The following is a 23,359-nucleotide window of genomic DNA, read 5'->3' as shown; positions in this document are numbered from 1 at the left end:
ATGTTTGCAAGGCATGAGATAAGTTAAAATGGAAATTTTTGAGTAGAGACAAGTTCAGCTAAAGAGAGGAAAGTAGTGTACAAGGAAGCCATTCGGTCCATTGAGTCTGCATCTTCTCTCCAGAAGGACATCTACTCAGGCCCATCCCCCCCAGCCCTATATCATAACCCCAAACATTTACCCCACTAATCCTCCTAACCTACACATCTTTAGCATGGCCAATCCACTTAACCTAAACGTCTTTGGATTGTAGGGGAGAAACCAGAGCACCCAGAAGAAACCCATGCAGGCATGGGGAAAACATGCAAACTCCAGACAGTCACCCAAAGCCGGAATTGAACCTAGACCCTGGTGGCATGAGGCAGCATGCTAACAACTGTGTGTCACCCCCCACCCCCATCCCCCATTAAGAAAGAAATGTAAAGCGCTTAAAACCTCCTGGTTGGGAATGGAAGCGTAAAAGGATTGGATTTCCATAGGGAAGAGCTGGGAATTAAGGCCAGGAAACTGGAAATTGTTGCTATGGTGTAGGGCATCATAGGAATCATGTATGTACGTGTGAAGGGACAGAACAAGAGGAGACAGAATGGAACCTAGATAGGAAGAAATGAGTTCTGTGGGGTAGGAACAGGCTGACACAATGGACCTATAGAGAGAAGAGACTTAACCACTTTAAAGTGAATTTGAAGTACAGTCGGAGGTATAAATACAGGATAAATTTTAGCCGTCACTCAGCATTTTCCAGAATTGGCCATGCAAGGCTCACATGATGTGACTTTCACAAGGGCCTCAAAAATACGTGGCCACAGCTCTCATCAAAAACAGAGAGCAGCCGAAAGGCTTAAGTAAATTGCGGTCCTTTGCCAGTTGCAGAAACCCATCTGCAATTTTCAGTGCCAATGATTGAGCTGCAGATCATGTACAATCCATCCAATGGTACTAGGAGTGAAGCAATCTGACCAGTAATCACTACAAAAAAGTATGAATGTTATCAGGGTTCCATTTTTAAATATTCATACATTGTCTTAACTTTTGAGTGGTGCTCACCTTCAGTGCTGCCATCTGATAGACTATCAATCAGGGATTCTGAAGAGGGATCCACTGGCCCAATGAGCTCTGATCCATCATGAACTTCACCATCCTGAAAAATAAACTTTCAAATATAATATGACCAAACAAAAATCCTCTTTTTTTAAAAAGCAACCAGGAAGCTATTTTAGATGCTTGCATGAAAAGCTCTCTAACCAAGTTTAAATCCTTGCTTAAGAGGCTCTCTAACCAAGTTGACAGGATCTCCATCAGTGCTCTTCCTGAACTGGTTGGGGGTCCACCAAATCTGAAAATGAAAAACTTATATGCAGCAGAAAAGAACTCTTAAGATTGATTAGAGACAACCCTAACAGCTATCATAAACTTTCAAACATTTTACAATTACTAACATTGTTTAAAATAAACTTCTTTGCTGGAAGTGTTGATACAAACTTGGATTGACATTGATGTCGGTGCCCTTCAATAGTTCACCCACAGGGCAAATTTTCATACCTGACCCCAGACACAGAGGGCGGGATTTTCCACACAACTCCACCACATGTCTTGGAGCAGCGAGGCAGCCATTCACTGGCCACCGATGGGATCTTTTAGTCCCATCATTGTTAACAGGGTTTCCCCTTGACGGCACCCATGATGGCGGTGTGCATTAGCAGGACCGGACAGGCGTGGACAGCTGGAAAATTCCAGCTACAAATGGAGGAACTATTCCACCTCGGGCAGTTTCATTTAAAAAGTAGTTGAACCATTCAAACCGTTGCAACTTCAATCCCAAACTGGTCTGTAGATGAAGTCCCCAATTAATGCGGTGCAGTGGCAGCCATATATCCCTTTAGCATCTGTACTTTCAAACTACTCTCTACCCCAATTTCAGAGACACAAAACCTTTGAACAATTTGCAAATACTGACATTTGAATAAAAAAAGCACCAATAATGGGATAAACTTTAGAACAATTAGCACTAAGAAAGAGACGAGGAAAATCAGAAAGGATATCCATCCCTTCCCTCTAAACAGCAACATGTAGATGGAAATGGATTCCCATCAGGATGACATGACATGATTTTCCATTTCAAGACTTCTACTGTAACACAAAAAATAGAAGCAACGTTGACTAAATAGTATTTGTGTAAGCTGCTTATAGTTTGACTACAAACAGAACTTCCCCATTTTATTTTTAGCACAATTAAAAATCCCACTTTACAACTTGTACTTTAAATTGCCCCTTAGGTAGACATTCAATTCTCTTGGAATCAAGCCAAAGTGATTCTTAGCTAGAGGGTTTATTTTTGTTCTTTTCCCTTCCCAACCTGGCAACTCTCAACCCCAGAACTGTCCTTCATGGTGAGGGCTTTTCCTGGCGATTCTCCCTCTAGTGCAAGGTATGAAAATCTTCCAGCCTTGTAATAAATACTCAAAAGTAGTCTTTTAAATTTGAGCACATGCTTCAACCCATGCTCTAGCATTGTCAAGCTCTAACAGACTCTAGCTTCTCTCTCTCTCTTAGATATTGGCAGACAGACTCTGAGTTTTCAGCAGTATTTTAGAAACCTTTTCTTTCTCAAAGCCCATCTCCATGGCGACATGAATCAGACGGGCCTTGTACTCAGAAAGAAATGCAAATGGGCAGTTTAAAGCATAACTGTTTACAACCTTACAATCTCGACAATGTACGAGGGCACTGGAAACCAGCAGTCTAACTACTGTAAAAACAGATGCTACTGCGAAAAACAAAAATGCTAGAGATGCTAGAAATCTGAAATAATAAAAAAGGCTGGGAAAAATAAGTCAGGAGGTCAGGCAGCATCTATGGAGAGAAACAGAGTTAACATTTCAGGTTGACAATCTTTCAACAGAACTCAGATGCTTCTGCTATTGTCTCCAAACACCTTAAATCTAAACAATCAAGGCTTCCTCTTAATCGTCAATGGCCACATCACCCAACCTGTTGTTAGGCAAGCCTCAGAAGAGGTCACACGACTGCCTTTCATCCACCCAATGTTAAGGACACAATCACAAAACATTATAATCTTATGAACCCCATATTTGTAACAGATTGACTGTTTCACACTATTCCAAAAATTCCACTGAAATGTTAGTGCCTGCAATAATTTCCCCAGTCACCTGGTGGCACCCAAGTATTTTCCATCAACTAGACAGAGATAAAGCACAGCACTTGGTCTGAAACTTACCTAAACTATTCATCAGCAAGATCAGCCAGTTATATGAGAACGCAGTTTCTTGGCATATGTTTTTTCACATGGATAAAATAATTAATTTACCACTTTCAGTTACATTGCTATGTGGAGACACAATTTTAAACACCAGAAACTGCAGGAAAAACTCAGCAGGTCTGGGAGGATCTGTGGAGAGAAAAACAGAGTTCACGTTGAGTCTGTATGATTCTTCTTTGGAACTCAACTTTGAGTTTAGTCACATTAGCGATGACAGGCTATAGACAGCCCATTCAAAATCTTTCACATTGCCACTGAACTTCCATTGAAGTTAATATAAATTAAAAATGAAGGAATGTGACCAGGTTGCTGATTAGCGACCCTCATTTTACACTACTGCAGTCAAAATTACTCCCAATTAGTCATTCATGTATATTAATTCAACTCCCTCATTTTATCAACACAGACACCAGCCAAATTTTAGAAGCCAAACATGCATTTCAACGAAAAACAGATGCATTCATCAATTTAACGAAGAGGAACAAAGGACATATACGTTAAAAATATTTGGATGCAACTGTTATATTTTTTATGCAATAGTTAACAATAGACAGACTTTGTCCTCCCTGCACTTCTAAAATGATGCCCAGTTCTCACAATGTTGCTGTCAGCAAGTAACTTAGAAAGAAGCATCAACTTGGTCTTGGTCAATAGTGCAGAACATACAGTGCACATGTGAAAAAAAACACTCACTTACACTCAAAATCTAGTATTTATTTGAGAACAAGTCTGTTCGGTATAATAAAAACAAAATACTGTGGATGCTGGAAATCTGAAATAAAAACAGCAAATGCTAGATAAACTCAGCAGGTCTGGCAGCATCTGTGGAGAGAAAAATGTTAATGCTTTGAGTCCATGTGACCCCTCTACAGAACAATGTGAAGACCCCTTTAGATTTGGGGTACCCTCAGGGACCTTGGAGCTCCAGCCCTCTCTTCCTACCTGGCCAACCTCTCAACGCCATGATCACCCCTCCTGATCCTAACCTCACACACCTGGCACCCATCTTGGGGATGGTCCTGGGACTTGGTTCCAGGCAGAGCACCACAGTACCTCTTCTAGCCACTGCAGCACTGTTCCAAGACTGGGAGTAGAACTGTCGGGTAAACAGATTGGCTGACAGCTCTTGCAGGCATGACCTCTTTCCAAGGGACGACTGAAGTCCCACCACTGCCAAATAACACTCTAGTATATCAGGAAGAGCAGGGATCATGAATTATCATTCTAAAAGCTTCCCCGTGCTTAAGGTTCAATTGACTGGTCTGTAGTGCTGGGTTTATCTTTACATGACATGGTGATGCCGGCGTTGGACTGGGGTAAACACATTAAGAAGTCTCACAGCACCAGTTTAAGTCCAACATTATTTGGTAGTAAAAGCCATTAGCTTTCAGAGCACTGCCCCTTAGTCAGGTAAGTGGGAGTTCTATTCACAAACAGGGCATATATTTATGTGCGGCCCAGCACAGTCTATGGAGAGCGAAAATAGAGTCAAGGTTTCTAGTCCGTATGATTCTTTTTCAGAGCTGAAATACAAAGACTGATCTTGCAAATCTGCAAGTTGAGGGACTACAATATTTACTCTTTCTTATTCCAAGCCAGGCCACACATGACACAACAAGAGCTCTGCTGCTAGCTTCATACAAATCAGAATGGGGAAAGACTTTTGTAACATAGGATGGAAGTTTACACTGTTGTTGCAGCAGCAGCAGGACTAGGACCAGAAAATGTGACAAGTCATTCAGAAGTCCATTGACTTTAGCGGAATTGGAAGATTCCACCATTGTACCTTCAATCACCTACCTCATCAAATAGGATTCTTGTCTTGCAAGACCAATCTTGCAAGACCAAGATCTATCTAAGCAGCTGGTCTTTAGTCCCATTGTTGAGCTGAAAGAAAATCATTTTGACTCCAATCTACCAAAGAAAGGAGAGCATTCCTCTGTCTGGATCTGCTAGCAAATTGACCACCAGCAAGGTACACCCTTGGCTGAAATGTTTCTGCAGCCACTTGTTTGCAGTCAATTTGTTATCTCAAAGTTTCTAAATTTGAATTCTGCACATGAGAATTTAAATTTTCTTCCTGTATTATTTTATTCAAACTTAACAATGGAAGATGTTCAACAACGAAAAACAAACTGCTTTCAATTAAGAAGGAATAGGCTAATCTGAAATTCTAGAAGGTAGGATTGGCCAGGAGATTAATACTACAGGTTCAGCAAATAATGCCTGGATTTTCACATTTTCATAGAGATTCAGTGATCCAAAATAAGGTCCAAAATAATACTGCCATTTAAACAGGTACATTAATACTTGCTGTAGCCTCTCCTGCTTAAAGACAGACAATTAGGAAATAAAATCCATGCAAAAAGCATCACCTCTACATTCTTTTCAAAACAACAGCTTCAAGTTTATTCCCTGAAATCTAAGATAGAGGATTTTTCTCAGATGCACTCGAATCTATAAATCTAGTGTGGTCTTTAAAACGAATGACTGTATGGAAAAAGATTAAAGGGCCAGTAAAGTTTTTTTTAAGCTTAATTTGAGCAGACCACCTCTAGTTGACGCCACCTCCTTGAACACTAAAGAGAAGTGTTTGATGTCAAAATTAATAGTTAAATATTAATAAAAGGCTCAAACCATTGTATAGTTTTCACTGGCAGTAGCATTGCTCACCTTGACTGAAACCAGAAGTTGCTGCACAGCTGCTAAGTCTCAGTCTGCAGTGTGCTGCAGGAGCATGGGACACACATGATCTGCAATCTCACTAAAAGAACAGATGGTTTGCTTTCCTGCACACTCACATTGTGATCAAAGGCTGGAGTGTAAGCAGCACAGACACAAAAAGGACCACTTTAAAAAATGAAAATCAAACATCTATTTTAACATCCAAAATGAAAAACAGGATTAAACACGGCTATTTTTATTCGCACCATCATCCCCCCACCCCCAGGGTGACATTGAGCACGACAGAACAATTGCAAGGGGGAAGAGTTGTAAATTTATACACCTGTTACAAGATTTTAGTCACCGCCCTTCATGATAGATATAGCTGATATTTCCCAAAGACCATCATCACATTGTACACCTTGGTGATCCATACAATTGATTACTGCAGACTTGCAATCACAGCCTTTTATTAACCTTTCTCGATTCCCCCTTGGCCAGTATCACCATTACTTTCAGCTGACCACTGACCACCACACCTTCAGTCACCTGGGACCCCTTCCTTGGAATGCCCTTCTAAACCCGGGTCTCTTCAACCTCGCTACTCTTCTGTAAGGCCCTCTTCTTACAAAAGATGCATCATGTTTCAGCTTGTTTTCTCCTTTCCCAAAGTTCCCATTCAAAAATAAAACAGAACACAAACAGCCTATACCTTAAAGAAATCTTCGAGCTGTTTACTGTTGTACAAGGCTGGGATATTAGCAGAGAACTGCAGGAGATCTTCAGCACATTGTCTTCTTTCTTCAATCACAGTCTCATCAAAACGACCTGCAACCAAATATGCAGTTATCATCTTTTCTCTAGTTATATTTCACTTTCCTCAAATAGAATCAAATATTCAACAGAAAGGGCAGAGCCATTGCCCAAGGAGTCAACAGGAGTGCATTCCTGTTGACACCAGCTGTCTCACAGCCATTCTAAGACTTTTCGGAGCATTCATTTGCAAAGGGCGAGACTAACACCCTCATCTGGGTCAACTCACCCTGCGGGAAATCGAGAGCTGTTGGCCAATCCAATTAGCCAGCAGTTGTGTAGTCCCAGCAGCATGAGGTTCAAACACTGGCTACTGCTGGGGCTACAGGCAGTTCCCTTAGGCGAGGTGCTAATGTAGGCTGGCCCTCAGATAGGTGCGGGTATCAATCCAGTGAGAGAGTGGGCAGCTTCAGGAGCCTGGGAGCGGTGGAGGAGAAGACGAATTAAGGAGAGTATGACCTAGTGAGGGAATGCATCCAACAGACACAAGGGACCCCAAAAAAAAGACCCTATATCCTATTGTCCAACACCAGCTCGCCCAGTAAAAGCTGCTAGGGTATGCACCAGGTAAGAATCACCCCTGCATTGTATAATAGCAGCTGGGGATGAGGTACTTAAGCGGCCATTAAATAGCCCAAATTCAGGCCTGCCACTTCCACCAACTCCCAAAAACAGGTGACAGGTTGGGGCAGGCACGTAGGCAATGGGTAGGCCATGCACTACCACTCCACCTCCATCCCGCTACCCTGTCAAAAAACATCTGTAAACCCGCCAGCATCAAATTCTGCCCACAATTTTTTTTTTCATAAATCAGCACACACTTTACAAAACACATTCTTAAATGCAAACATGAGTAAGATGATTCAAACTCATTCATTGATTTTGTTTGGGCGAGATTTATTGCAGTCACAGATGTTGCTTTAGTCCAGTCAACACAAACATAAAATGGCATCAATTAATTTTAAGCAAATAGTGCCTTGCCCAAGAGACACAGATAGCCGCATTCTGAAGGATGTGGCCAGGTCACATGACCAAACAGTACATCAAACCCAATAAGCTACAAGCTGTGAGCAGTGGACAGCAAATCACAACTGTATGCATTTTTAAAAATCATCATAATCCCAATATTGTATTAATCAAAATGGGTTACATTACATAATTTTCTTCTTGCAGATTACTATTATTTATTTGAAACATCTACCCTGGCAACCAATTAAATTGCAAATCTCATCAGAGCCTTGCAGGGATGTTGGGCGAGTTTCATTGAGAAGCAGTAAATGGAAAAATCGCTGTAATATTTGCAATACTGCACAGAAAGCCTTTATCAATTACTGGGACAAGCAAATGGAATATTGGTTCTGCATCTTATTCATATAGAACACAGTTCACCCTCCCACACCCCTAGACGTCAAGATGGAATATCCCACTGTTCCCAGGACAGGTATACTGGCCTCCGGATAGGCATCAAGACACTTGCAACAAGTGAACTGAAAATCATATAACCTAGAAAATAGGAGCAGGAGAAAGCCATTCAGCCCTTCAAACCTGTTCTGCCTTTCATTATGATCACTGCTGATCATCCAACTCAATAACCTGTCCTGCCTCCCCCTCGCCATATCCTTTAATCCCTTTAGGCCCAAAAGCTAGATCTAACTGGACGGCACTGTGGCACAGTGGCTAGCACTGCTTTCTCACAGGCCAGGAACCAGGGTTCAATTCCCATCTTGTGGTCACTGTCCATGCTGAGTTAGCACATTTCATTTGGGTATTCCAGTTTCTTCCCTCAGTCTGAAAAACATGCTGGTTAGGCATATTGGCCATGCTAAATTCTCCCTCAGTGTACCCGAACAACCGGCGGAGTGTGACAACTAGGGGATTTTCACAATAACTTCACTGCAGTGTTAATGTAAGCCTACTTAAGCCACTGATAAATAAACTTTAAAACATTAAGTTGATCTTTCTTAATACCCTAGCTACAACTGTAACACTACATTCCGCATTTATTTCCTTGTCTATATATGGTATGCTTTGTTTGTATTGAGCGCAAGAAACAATACTTCTCACTGTATACAAATACACATGACAATAATAAATCAAATCAAATTCTGATTGGGCCTGCAGCCTCCGGAACCCATCTGCCATCCTTAACTGGATTTCAATGTAATAACTGAGACTGTAGGGAATGTGGTAACTAGTATGTGCACATATCTCCTGGAAGATTGTGCTAGTGGCTACGTTGCCAGCAAGTGGGATTAGGACACAGTTTCAACCTGTGATCATCTTAAAACAATAAAGATTCCACCCAACCTTTCAGGGTAAAGCTGCTCAGGGCATCACAAGAACAGGAAAGGCTCCATGTAAATACAAGTTCTTCTTTTCTAACAAAGACCTCTGACTTTATATAATTGAACCTGGAGGCATCCATTCCCCTTATCTACTGCCAACTGTTTTGTCTGTTATATTTTCGCGTATGGTCATATCCTTGGGAATCACGCTTGTTGTACGAGCCAGTATATAAACAGTCATTGCCATCCCTTGTTCTATATGTAACATCCAACTACTGAATCTGTTCTACCTCTGTCACAATTTATTTTCCACCTCTTTCTGGGTCTGTTCTCTTTAATCCCCCACCACCTAGCTACCCTACCTGAGTGGATATTGACATCATGTCAATTCAGATGAAGTCTCTTTCTCTAGCACTTCTTCCTGCTTTAGAATGTTCTCGAATCATCAAAAGACATGAAGCCTTCCTTTCTAAGCCACCCTTCCAGCAGGCTGTGAGCCTCATTCAGTGGCACTACTGCCATCTCAGTGAAGGGTGTGGATTCAAGCTTCACCTCAAAAGACCTGAACACAAATCTGAGGCTGACATTCAAGCACAGCATTAACAAAATTCTGTGTTGTCAAAGGTACAATAGATGAGATATTAAATCCTCTGTCTGCTCTCTCTCAATTGGGTGTACAGAATCCAATGGCACTATCTGAAGAGGAGCAGCAAAGTCCTCCCTGGCACCCCTACCAAAATATTGTTCTCTCAATCAACATCACTAAAGTAGATTCAGTCCTTACATAATGCTGGTTGTGGGAGCTTGCTGTGCACATACTAACAGCTGCAGTTACTACAGTGCAGTTAGAGAAGGTTCACCAGGCTGTTTCCTGAGATTAGGAGTTTATCTCATGGTAAAATGTTGAACAGATTGGCTCTATATTCATTGGGGTTTAGAAGAATTGGGGTGATCCATTGAAACGTACAAGATTCTCAGGGGCTCAACAGTGTGGATGTTGAGAGAATAGGTTCTTCTCATGGGGAGATCAAGAGCTAGAGGGTGCAGTATTAAAATAAGGGTCTCCCAAAGATGGGGAAGAAGTGATTTTCTTAGAGGGTTATTAGTGACCAGCTCTGGGGGAAAGAAATAAGGACCCTTTGCCAGAGTGGGGCTGAAGAGAGACCAATGGAATGGGCAAGGTGCTGATAAGACTAAAGGATGGGCGTAAGTCACAAGACTGGAGAAACTGGGTGGTGGGAAGGGTGCAGATGTGCATGGCTGACAAGACCAAGACATGATGTGGAGACCAAGACAGCCAGCCCGGACCACCCTTCCCCTCCCTCTTGGGCACACCCATTATCACCCTTCCTCGCATGGCTACCCATAGCTGTCCTCCCCTCATGCCTGTTGAAGTCCCACCATCCCCCATTCCACAGCCTCCACTTACCCCAGGCCTGCCTGGATCTAACATCAGGCTTTCTGTAAACTCACGGCGCAGAGTGCTGCAACGGCTGAACCCTATGATCAGGAACACCCCCACCTGAAAGGCAGGAAATTCTCAGGACAGAGTGTCACTCGGTCAGCGCAGCTGCTCACTCGTGGCTGGCTCTTGGTTGCACATGTGCAGACACACACAGTCTCTTCACTCACTGCAGGAGGAATCCAGGACAAATGCTGCCCTGGGAAGACTGTGCCCGGGACACAGTACAGGAAGCCAAATTCCAGGACAATCTCTAGTTAGTGCTTGGAATTGTCTTCTCCAGACAGCAGTGAAGGCTGAGTTATTGAATATAGTCAAAGCGGAGTTGAATAAATTTTTGATCTCAAAGGAATCAAGGATTATGGGAGGCTTGGAGGAAAGTGGATTGGAGCCACAATTAAATCAGTCTCATCTTCCCGAATGGCAATGCAGGCTCGAGGAGCTGACTGACTTACTCATGTTCTTAATTCAACAATGACTAAACTTTTAAAAATATTTCAATATCTGTAAAGCATTTGGACATTCCACGGACAATGAAGAGTCACATATGAATATACGCTATTTAACTCATATTACATGTTACCATATCTAATTTATTTCTTTCACATAAGCGGTATGTGGCAACAGGATCGATACTCTCCTTGTAGTCTTGCACTTTAGTGTAGGGCCAGACTCAATGAATCTTTCTCTAAAGTCTACATTTCTCTTACAAAGTCTCTTTCCCACTCGAGTGGATCCTTCCTAAATTACAACTACTTATTGGTATCCCTCTCTTTTTGAGAAACCTAGGAAAGTGTTTCGTTCCATCCTTCAAGCTCGCATTTTGGGGAAGCCACGAGACAGCCTTGTTCAGAGCAGCAACAAATAGTCCATCAACACACCCAGTTGTAGAATCGCTCAGCATAACAACTCACTATTCCATTTTCTGCCTCTATTTCTGCCTCATGGGTAACCTTACTTCATGATACAATGGTTCGTCTCACCATATCTCCATTCTTGTACTCATCATAGGGAACAAGAGAGATGGCAGGACAGAGGAGGGACTACCAATCAGGGTCATGGGAAAGGATCCTCCCATTTCTTCCTCCTGCAGCATCACTCATTTCTTCTCCATGTCACTATTTCTATGTGTGAGTTGAAAACCTTCTGGAATGGATCTTCCATGAATCTTTCCTCCCCACAAATATTTCAAGTGTAGTCAACTGGTCCTCAAGTTCAGCCATTCCTTTGTTCAAACAACACAACTTTCTAATGCTTCACGTGTGAACATTCATTCTGGAAATTCTGCTGATTCAGGATGTTCCAAATCTTACCTGTCATATGAATCACAAGGTTACCTTTTACTCACATCATTACTAGACTCAGTTTCTTTCGCCTCTGGATTTAAAATTAAACAAATTAATTCTCACTGGTCTTGCATATAAGAACATAAGAAATAGGAGCAGGAGTAAGCCATCCAGCCCTTCGAGCCTGCCCCACCATTCAGTAAGATCATGGCTGATCTGTCGTGGCTCAGTTCCACATTCCCGCCCTCTCCCCATAACCCTTAATCCCCTTGCCTATCAAAAACCTATCAACCCGCATCTTAAATATATTTAGCAAGGCAGCCTCCACCACTTCAATGGGCAAAGAATTCCAGAGATTCACCACCCTTTGAGTGAAGAAGTTCCTCCTCAACTCCGTTCTAAACTGCCCCCCCTTTATCTTGAGGCTGTGCCCCCTAGTCCTACTGTCCTTTCTGAGCGGGAAGAGTCTCTCCACCTCTATCCTATCCATCCCATTCATCATCTTATATGTCTCAATGAGATCTCCCCTCATTCTTCTAAACTCTAATGAGTACAAGCCTAGTTTATTCAGCCTCTCCTCATAGCTCAACCCCCTCAACTCCGGCATCAGCCTAGTAAACCTCCTCTGCACTCCCTCCAAGGCCAAAATATCCTTGCGTAAGTGCGGCAACCAAAACTGCACACAGTACTCCAGCTGCGGCCTCACCAGTGCCCTGTACAGTTGCAGCAAGACCTCCCTACTTTTATATTCAATCCCCCTCACTATGAAGGCCAGCATCCCCTTTGCCTTCCTGACCACCTGCTGCACCTGCAGGCTGGGTTTTTGCGACTCATGCACAAGGACCCCAAGGTCCCTCTGCACCGTCACATGCTGCAGTTTTTCGCCATGTAAGTAATAGTCCTTCCTACCATTATTCCTACCAAAGTGGACAACTTCACGCTTGCCAACATTAAATTCCATTTGCCAGTTCCCGGCCCATTCGCCCAGCCTATCTAGATCCTTCTGCAGACTTTCCACGCCCTCCGCACAATTTGCCGTTCCACCAATCTTGGTGTCATCAGCAAATTTCGACACCATACGCTCGGTTCCCTCCTCCAGATCATCTATATAAATGGTAAATAGCTGAGGCCCCAGCACCCAGGCCCCAGCCTGGGGCACTCCACTAGTCACCAACCACCAATCCGAATAGCACCCATTGACCCCCACTCTCTGCCTCCTATTTGACAGCCAATCCCCTATCCACGCTAACACTCTACCCCCAACTCCATGCCCTCTAACCTTCTGCAATAACCTCTTGTGCGGCACCTTATCAAACGCCTTCTGAAAATCAAGAAACACCACATCCACCGGCTCTCCTCTATCCACCGCCCTAGACACATCCTCATAGAACTCCAATAAATTCGTCAGACACGACTTCCCCTTAACGAAACCGTGCTGCGTCTGCTCTATCAAACAATTCTCTTCAAGATGCCTCGCTATTTTCTCCTTGATCACGGACTATGATCACATAGTCTATGTGTTTAACTCCAGTTCTCTCAAAGAAAATCTCACGATCAACACCTTATACAACTGGCTTCTCAAACTAACATGTTCTTTACGTGAATTAGATCTCTCATGGAAAATGGCTCAATATTTGTTTGAACTGACATTCATTTTGCTTCAGTTCTACGCATGGCACAAATCATAAAACGCTCCAATCAGGAACGGGAAAAAAAAAGGAAAAAAAATGCATTAAAGGAGGAACTGTTTGAATACTTAAACCCTTACTGTTTCTAATGTCTAACTGTCTAAGCAACAGGATTTCTGACTCCCCCTGTTCACACCACCACAAAATGGTCAATTGTGATCTTGTAATAAAGATCTTGATCACAAACTACACAGTTGATTGCTGTTAATCCAAAAAGGACAATGCTGGCAATTTTAAGGGAAGTCAACTCAAATGAAACAACTACTGTAAATCAATAAACAAAATGGGCTGTTCAGGCAGGTTCTAGAATCAAATTACTGATTTCACCATTGACACATAGCTCCGTAAATCAGATGCAGACCTTCATTTGGCTCACAGATGCACTAGTTTAAAGAAAGGTTTGGAATTAATCATAACTGATTCTGTGTTATTCACAATATTGCCCTCAAAGTCTTCTTGGTCAGGAAAACACATTTTACTGTACAAGAAGCAGCACTATACCCATATCTCAAGAGTGGCGAAATAAAATGTGGTCACAATAGCACTAATTAAACGTTGACAGGCAATAAGGACCACGTTGCAAAGACAGGCAGAAGTCTTGTGTAAACTACTGATGACTTTTCAAAATGGCAACCACTGTGCCCACGCCAATGATTCACTTTTATACTTAGCATACAAGTCGAACCCAGATATGGGCACAATTTTGGAGCTTCAAAAGGTTGACTTGCAGGCCAACTTCAATGGTTTCAAAGGTTAATGGATTCATCCCAATAATGCCTTTTCAACCAGTCAAGTTCACCAATATCAGATCATGTTAGGCAGTTTTTACACAAACCCAAAATGTATCCATTTTTAAAAGTACCATTCCGCAGCAAGTGATGGAATGCATTAATGCATAGTGATTTCACTGCAACAGTGCATTTGATTCAGCACAAAACAGAAGATGAGCTGTGATATATTGCTTGTTTTACATGTTTTGTAATGATTATTCATTTCTGGAATTGGAATCCTGTTGATTCATTAAAAAGACAAAAAGCATGAACCACCTCACTAAAATAGGCCTTTACACCTTTAAACCTTAAATGAAGTATACTAAAATTTGATGCATCATAGAATGCTGGTTAATGATAATTCAGGTACACCACTACAGGGTCAAAGTGGAAAGACAATAGATTGAATGACACACTGCAGCTTTCACGTACGGTTCGCTCAGCGTAATAACACAATTTACAACAAATCACTGAAACTAGCAAAAGAATGTTGAATCTTCAAGCAATGGTTATTTATCTTCAAGGTGAAAAAAAACAAGCAGATTAGGTAAGAGAAAATAATGTGCCAAAATGCTAGAACGCTTCTTCAAATCGTTATTTGAAACCATTTTTACTCTTTAACACTTTATTTGGAAAAATCAGGAATTTAGAACTATTAGAATCTATTTAAAAATCTTTATCTAAATTAGGAAGGCAGAGAGAAAAGAAGCTACAATATGTCTTTGAACACTCCAACTTATACAATCTTTTCATTTAAGCACAATACTGATTTTCTTTTTAATGGACACTTTTGAAAAGATCTTGGAGCGCTTTACATGGCCTCATTCATTCTATTGGCTTATTTTTGAACACTACTATCATCTCATTGATCTTACTTGAATTAAATTTTGAGATCAGGCAAGTGGATTGTATCTTAAGCAACAGCAGTCATTACAAAGATCATGATGAAAGGGCAACTGAACCAAAAAAATCACCTTGAACAAGGCTGCGTATACCATTTTGTTACAGACTCAAACATTCATCACTGTCTCCATATTCCAAACTGCCCAGCAAGATTCAGAGGTTTCAAGCAGGCTGAAGGCAAAGCAGTGGAAGAGACAAACACAAATAGAAGCAACAAAGCAAAGGAATACATGTAATAAAGACAAGATGAAGGTAAAGGAAATGTTATAAGTAGTCATTAAAAACAAATAGAAATCACTCATGTTTGTCCAATAAGTTAACACAGCTCTACCAATAAGCAATTAAAGATTTGTTTTAAAGCACAAGAAAGCTAGTAACAAGAAATGATTGTTCAGCCTAACTACAGCTTCTTTCACGGACAATTTAATTGTTTTTTAAATTCACTCTCAGATGTGGGCATCAATAGCAAAGCAGATATTTATCGCTGTTCCTTCTCAGTGATCTGCCCCATAATTACAGTGGAGTCATGTCTGATTACACATTTATTGTGTTTGAGCAACAAACTAACCAATTTGTGAGAAATGAAACAAGCGCCAAGTATAAACGGCTATCATTGGGGACTTGCTAGCAACATTTGGCCAATGGCTGGCCTTGACTGAATAGGGCACTGAACACCAGTACTTCCAGTGTCAAAGAGAGACAAATACCTCATGGTAGATTGCCTGCAAAGAAATTAAAAGCAAACTCTCAAGCAACACCAAGCTCAGTCCTGAATTTTGCTCAACAAGTCCTTCCCTCCCATTTGATTGTGTTAGTTTGTAAAAAGGAATATAGTCAAGTGATGAGATCTTTAATTAAAATTTTTACTTCAAATACAAATAAGAATCCATCTGCCTCATGTTAGCAGCAATACAAAGATGCTTTATATAAAGATGCCTTGTTGCAGATGCTGAATGGTCCACAGCTTTATCCTAAAGATGAGCTTATGAGAATGAAGGAAAACAATGACAGGACAGACCTAAAGTTAAAAATATTAGAGCTAAGACAGGAACAAGGAGATAAAAACCTAAATATCACAAGGCAAAACCAGGACTATCAGGATTCAAGTAGAACGAAACCACCATGGTACAAAATAAAAAGGGCAGTGCCGTAGAACATTTATTTTCTCACAAATTCTATTCCTCTCATGAGCATATGGATTCCTTGTGGTTCCACAACTGCCAGATATCCTGATTCTTTGTCATTCTTCAGATCCGAGTTGAAAGCAAACATCAGCCAGTTACTCAGCCACAGGAGACAAAGTCAAGCCCAAATCAGTCAGTGCAGAAGAACATTTCACCACTCGCTGGATAATGGTCAGGAAGTACAGACAAGTGTTCCATTAGCTGAACGGGGAATACTGGGGACAACTATAACCCTCATATTACTAGGGTCAAGACAGAGATCAGCTAATTCAGAATAGACTGGGGAGGGAATCTGGAAAAATATTTAACTATAGCTCAGCAATTCAATGACTCAATCAACTGAAGCATCATAAGCCTACAATATACGACATTTTCAAATTCCTAATTTCAATCATTGTACCAATATACACACATTCACTGACAGCTTCATTTACATCTGCATAAACACACAGAGGGGAAAATAAGAAATCATCCATGATCACAACACAGAATGTAAGAAAATTAGCAAATTAGAAAAATACAAGCATGGCTTAGTGTAACTTTTGTGAAGTAACGCTGAGTCCCCAAAGAGGAATACCTCACCTCGTAATCTATTAAAACTATGTGGGAAGGTGTGAACTGTTTTTCAGTAATGTTTAGTGGTTAACTAAAAGAAATGCCTGAAACTCATTTTAAAATGAACACTGAGTAAAATAAATTAATAGGGAACTTAACCAAACAGGTAACAAATCAAATGAAATAAGATTCTAATGGAATGCTATTCAAATAAGTACAATATTCATTCATTAACCAAAAATTGAATTCTGTCACTCTCAAAAATACAACCAGGTTTGTGGCTTTCAGAATCTTTTGGAGTTCTTCTGTTGAATCCTCTGTCTGTAAGTTATTTCTGATTTGGTAACTTTCACTAGTTAGATGGTGCATTCTCTAACTATCTGATGCTAGCAGTGTTGAGAGCTGCTTTCTCCCTCTGGAGGTTTGAGAGGTAGCAGTTCTTCAGTTGCTCTCCTGTTTTTCCCCCCTGCACTCTTTTATACCTGTGATAACCTATCAATTTTCCTACAATAGGATTGGTTTGAAATCGTCAACACCATCAAATTTAAATTTTATAGGTTCCTGGTAACTGAGTGCCTGTTTTAAATTGATTGGAATAAATAAAAAAAAGGTCGTCTTGTCAAGACTACTGCTTGACTTTTTGAATCAAATGTGTCAGCTTGGACTCTGTGCGTTGTCTGCATTTTAAACTGCCAAGCACTGATGCAAACACCAACTTTTACGGGGACCACACAATCGTTTTTCCCCTCTAACATTTTTACAGTTCTTTACATCTTCACTAACATCAAATTCCAACTTCACAAACTCAACTTTGCAACATTAGTAATTTCACTTTCCTCTACACACAACTGAGCATTTCTTCCCCTCATGCAAATTGCAGATCCCCCTTCTTTTTGCTTAGATCACCACTAATTTGCTATGCAACAAAATGGAAAGACTCTGAGCAGTGATAAAAATGATGTAGAATTCCCTCATTGGAGGGAGAAGATTCTGGACTGACTACTCATGTCAATCAAGGAGACAGGCTGGTTAGGTGCATTGACCCAAACAAGAGCCGAAGTGTGGCAATTAGGGGAATTTCACAGTAACTTCATTGCAATGTTAATGTAAGCCTTACTTGTGATTAATAAATAGACATTAAATAAATACACTTAGAATTACTGAAGGCTGTGGTCACAGCCAAAGCCTTTAATGGAAATGTTCCTTCTGAATTTCAGAGTCCATCCCTAAAGGGTCTCCCTCCATCTCTTCTGAAGTTTCCTTACTCTCACTAACAGACTCCATCTTACTGCCTTACGGATGCAAGGGCCTTAACCTCTGAAAATGTGTCAGAAATGGGGAAAGGTATGGAGATCCATCCAAAGGGCCTGCCCTCCTAAAACATCCCCTGAAAAGAAGGATCCCACTTCTCAAGAAATTTAGTGAAGTATTATGGGGACTCAAAGTTTTTATGCAACTGTGCATTTTCCTCACTGTCTTCAGAAACAGTGGCACACAAGTTGTTTAGACAATATACAGCTCATCTAAACATTTCTCAAGTTATAAATCTCATCCTTCCAAAATTGGGCTGCATCTGAAGGAAACAACTTGGGTAATTGCAGCTTGCCTATGCCTATTATCTCAGTTTATTTTTTGCTCCAGAAATGTTTGATTTATCCAATAATTTGAGTTAAGCAAGCAAATAAAACAGGAAGCTAATATTAAAAATAGACGAATTATCAGAAGCACCGCGGAACCAAGAGGAGTAAACTACAATGTCATGGAAAGATGCTGATGGTTATACATCTTGTCATTGGTATTGGCACGGGGGTAGGGGGTGGTGGTCGGTTTGAATGATGAATTAAGAATACCCCTTTCTATCTTCCTGGTACCAATATGCTAATTAAGCCAATGGAACATTGGAGGTGTATTATCCACACAAAATGTAAACAGTTCCCATGTACAGAATATCACTGTTGCATGATAATGTGCAAAGGTAAATGATCCAAAGGGCCACACTTGCAAACCTCCTTACTATGATTTAAAATGAATAGTCTGTTAACCCTTGAATCTTACTATCTTTCAGGACTTTTTTTCTTTATTCTCTCATGGAATGTGGCCCATTTGTTGCCTATTTCCAACTGCCCTCGAACTGAATGGTTTCTTAGGCCATTTCGGAGGACAGTTAAAAGTCGACCACATAGTTGAGGGTCAGGAATCATATGTAGGCCAGGCTAAGTAAGGATGGCAGATTTCCTTTCCTAGAGGACATTCTTTATGACAATCGAAGATTGTTTCATGGTCACTACTATACACTTCACCTTGCTGCTCTCTCGGGGGATTATTGCAGTGAGAAGAACATCCATTAGCCCAACGTAGCTGATGAACTTCAGACAGCAGCAAATATTGAGAAACATTCTGCAGTGCTAGGCAAGGGTCAAATGTTTCATTAGGACTGTTCATTTGAAAGTAGGGCCCATGAGATATAAACGCTTGAAAGATCTGCAATCGGTGCTCAATGCCTTTTTTAATTCCTTCCATAATATTTTCGCCTTCCTTCGTCACCCTATCCTCACAATCACGTGAATTGTTCATCATCCGCTGCTTTCCAATCTCTATTACTAATCTGAAATTCCCAGCTGCTTGTTTCTGGAAGTGACAGAACGGATGAGCGTAAGTGATAGTATATCACCAGGGCAGCAGCCAGTGGTAGGGCTCACCCTCCTCCATGATAGCAGCTCACCTGGAGGCATTTCATTTGGGTGGACAACAAAGTAATTGATATGAATGAGGCTTTTCACTAATGAGCTTTCCAGGATCTTCCATTGAGCAACAGGGTCACAGTAAACTGCGGGAACATTATGTCTGCTGATGCTCCAGAAATCGGAAGTATTCCATCTTGCCTCTTTGTGGCATCGCTGAGATTGTCTGCAACCAGGGAACACTGTCCCACAATCGACAATAAAAAAAACAGATCGTGTTCTAACAAAAAAAGGTACAATTTGAATGGACCATTTGTATTTGTGCCTTGACAAAGGGTCATCTGGACTCGTACCGTTAGTTCTTTTCTCTCCTTACAGATGCTGCCAGACCTGCTAAGATTTTCCAGCATTTTCTCTTTCGGCACACTCTGCATGTCTGGCAAACCCTCTCTCTCAAACTCATCCTGCCAGTGGTAGTCCATGATGCTAAGCTCTACCTCCACATGTTGGAAGGGGCAGGGAATATAATTTCACTTAAAATAAAAGATAATCTCCAATCTTAAATCACGTGTTTTACTGTCTCTCCGAATGCATTAAGATTGTTGAGTGCATACAAGATGGCCAAACAAGTAGGTGGCAAACAGAGCTGGAGCCATTATGCAGCACCATTGGTGACTGCTAAAAACATCTGATAAGAGACCACTCTGCATCACACTGGCCATCATGTCATTATAAAATGAGCAGATGGCACTGATCAGCCTTTCAGGACAGCCATAGTTAGACAGCAGCTTCCACAGGCCTTTATGGTTTACTGTGTCAAAAGCCACTGTCAGGTCAACAAGCACCATGTAAAGGTCCTTGTTCTGTTCGCAGAATTTCTCTTGATCACATCAACTGCTCCTCACTCAGCACAAAAGACACACTATAATTCTGCCTGCAGAGTCTGTCAAACACATGCACAATCCTGTGGGGAATAACCATTTCAAAAATTCTTCCTATTGAAGTGAAATAGTACAATGATTGTTCAAGATGTACTTGCTTCCCTTCTGCCTGTGCAGTTCAGGACAGACAGCAACCTCTTCAATCTGAAAAGGCTGAAGATTTGCACAAAGGTCGCAAAGCAGCTACCAAGTGAGTGCTCGCTTGCCGACGACTGTGCTCTCACAGCACACATACCAGACAACGTCAAGCTGCTTGTTTAGTGTTTTGCCTAAGCCTCAGAACACATCAGCCTTGCAATCAGTATGAAAATGATAAAAGTATTTTACCAACCAGGCCTTGATCACCAACTCCAAGAACCCACAGTCGCAGTCGCAAATTGAGAGAATTCCACCCTAAGAATCATGCATCAGGAACGTGGAACATTTCCCACTGCAGGGACTGGTGGGAAAATATGCCAATTAATCTGGCCCCAACCTCATTTATTACGGACCCGTGTATTTTATGCCATATTTAGTGATGGGGCAGGCCCTGATGGAGCGTACTGCACTGGAGTGTCTAGACGCCATATTGGAAAAAGTGCCCAACATCACTGGCCCCCTATTGAAGAAAGAAGGTGACCTCTTGAGAATGAAGATAGATCTCCAGGAATATTCTGAGGCCGGACCCCCTCCTGGGCACCTAATCTGCAAGGTCCCCCTGCAGATACAATCCTGCTTCACTACTGTAGTGTTCCAGGGTTGTCAGTGGCCTCCATCCCAACATCCGGAGACAGCCCCTTGCATTCTCCAGGTGAGTCCCGACATCTGCAAGCCACATTGAACAAATGTATTTTCCCACCCGCACTACAAAGAATCTGGCATGGGAGTTGGGCCTTTATCTGCATTCCTTTCATAAAATGCAAATGAGGTGCAAACCATCCGTCAGAGGGTTTCCAACCTGCCATGGCAACCACCTGCGGAAAATTCCGCTGTAAAGTCACGCCAGCCAGAAACCGAATTCTGCCTCTCCCCCCATATTCTCTGATTGTGGGTGCGTTTACTGGCAGACACAATCGACAATGCTCCTTACAACTCAATTCAGAAGTTCTGTTATCCTTTCCAACAACACCATATTGGATTGCGAAATCGTACAACGCCTGGCAAAGACAAGCTCAGCACTCAGCAGGCTCAACCACTGGCTTTGGAACAGGCATGGTTTCCCACAGAAACAAAGGTCAATGTCTACTAGATCGTGGATGGCACATCACCACTGTATGAGGAATAAACTGTGAGGAATAAACAATCTCAGGCCAGAGTCACATAAAGCAGCTAGATATCTTCTACCTTCACTGCTCAAGATCCATCTGCAACATTTTGTGGTTAGTTTAATGTGCCACATGTCTGGTATCGAGAACATGCTCATCAGAGCTCAGTTTTGCTGGGGTCAGCTCACATGGAAGATTCCTGCATACCAAAGGTTGTATTGGACAGCCAGTCGAGCATGAGAACCTGCACCATTGGACACTCCAAACTCAGATACAAAGACATTCCTAAAGCCAATCTCAAGACCTATAACATAGCAAATGAACATCTCCAGTCAGATCCAAACGAAGAAGTAGTCTCCGTCATCAAGTAAGCGCAATACTTGAGGAAGTTGAAGTCAGGTCCCCAGAGGAAAAGCGAGCACGCTTCACAAAGCTAGTGCCTTTAGTCACCCCTCCAACACTGACTTCATATGCAATATTTGCAATCAGATCTGCAAATTTAGATTTGGTTTAACGTCACATATGAGGTGACACGAACTTAAGACAGGGAACAATTGGGTCTCCTTGCTGAGAATTCATAAAGCAATGTGAGAATCTATCTTTTCACTGGCCCTCTTAAATTAATTACTGTTAATTGAATTAAACATTTAAATAAATTGCAAAAGTCTGGAATGATTTATTTGAGCACGGTGCTGGCTCACTAAAGCAAATGTGTTACATTCTTTTTGTCAATTAGTTTGTAAACATCTTTATACAAACACTTTGGTCTCGGTATGAAATTTACAAGCCAATGATGTTCCAGAGTCTTTTTCACCTCATCCGGTAGCAGAGCTCTAACACTTGTTGGTGCCAATGTCTAATCTATTTTCTACATTAACTATTTTAAATAGAAAGAATATTTATTTATGCAATATATGGATTTGCCTCGGCACATCCAAAGGGCTTCAAAGCCAAATAAAATACTTTTGAAGCTTAGTCACTATTGTAATGTGGGAAACCCAGAGTACGGCTCCACATAATGGATGGAATCAGTTATATAATGTAATGGTTCCAACAATGATGTTGGTTGAGGGATAAACGCTGATCAAGACACAGTACATCCCTCTACTCTTCACATAGTGTAATGGAATCTTGTGTGTCCCCTCAAGAGGAAAGATGGCTCTCAGCTGAATGTCTCAAAAATGTGAAATTATGTGCTTAGGTCTCTAGAGTGAACCTTGCATCCATGAGGTTTGATATAAAAGTGAGAATACGCAAACGAGTTCCACTAAACTAGTTTAAAAATTACTTAATGTTCAACTTGATTTCAGCTTCCAATAGCAGGAAATTAATAACTATTAATTCAGATTAAATTCAGATTCTCATTCTTTGGAAATTCTTGAACTCTGAAACCCAAAACATTTAGCACTGGCGAGGAGCAAATCACACTTTGAAAGGACACTATACTCGTCATATGAACATCTCAAAGTAACACCAAAATCAATGTAAATTCAGGGAGATAGGAAACAATGGGAAACACTTTTAGGAACTTCAGAGGCAAATTTCACTCCCAAGTCAGATACAAAGAGTGGGAAATAAGCACTCTCTGCTCTTCAATCCCTCA

General features: G+C 41.4%; 1 protein-coding gene across 1 annotated transcript in view; it reads right to left on the bottom strand.

Moving 5' to 3' along the window:
• The window catches only part of rps6kc1 (ribosomal protein S6 kinase polypeptide 1), a 154,151-nt gene that overhangs the window by 120,454 nt on the left and 10,338 nt on the right, over positions 1-23,359 (bottom strand). Inside the window, exons 4-5 of the mRNA XM_080200515.1 lie at positions 6,657-6,772; positions 1,048-1,141 (exon numbers count right to left, since the gene is read on the bottom strand). Coding sequence (XP_080056641.1) covers positions 1,048-1,141; positions 6,657-6,772 — 210 coding nt within the window. The remainder of the gene's footprint in view (positions 1-1,047; positions 1,142-6,656; positions 6,773-23,359) is intronic.

Source organism: Carcharhinus amblyrhynchos, chromosome 12 (genome assembly GCF_965287045.1).
Source record: "Carcharhinus amblyrhynchos chromosome 12, sCarAmb.v2.hapA, whole genome shotgun sequence".
NCBI classification, from domain to species: Eukaryota; Metazoa; Chordata; class Chondrichthyes; order Carcharhiniformes; family Carcharhinidae; genus Carcharhinus; species Carcharhinus amblyrhynchos.
Note: the sequence above shows the minus strand (reverse complement) of the source record. Positions and strands in the feature narration are given on the sequence as shown.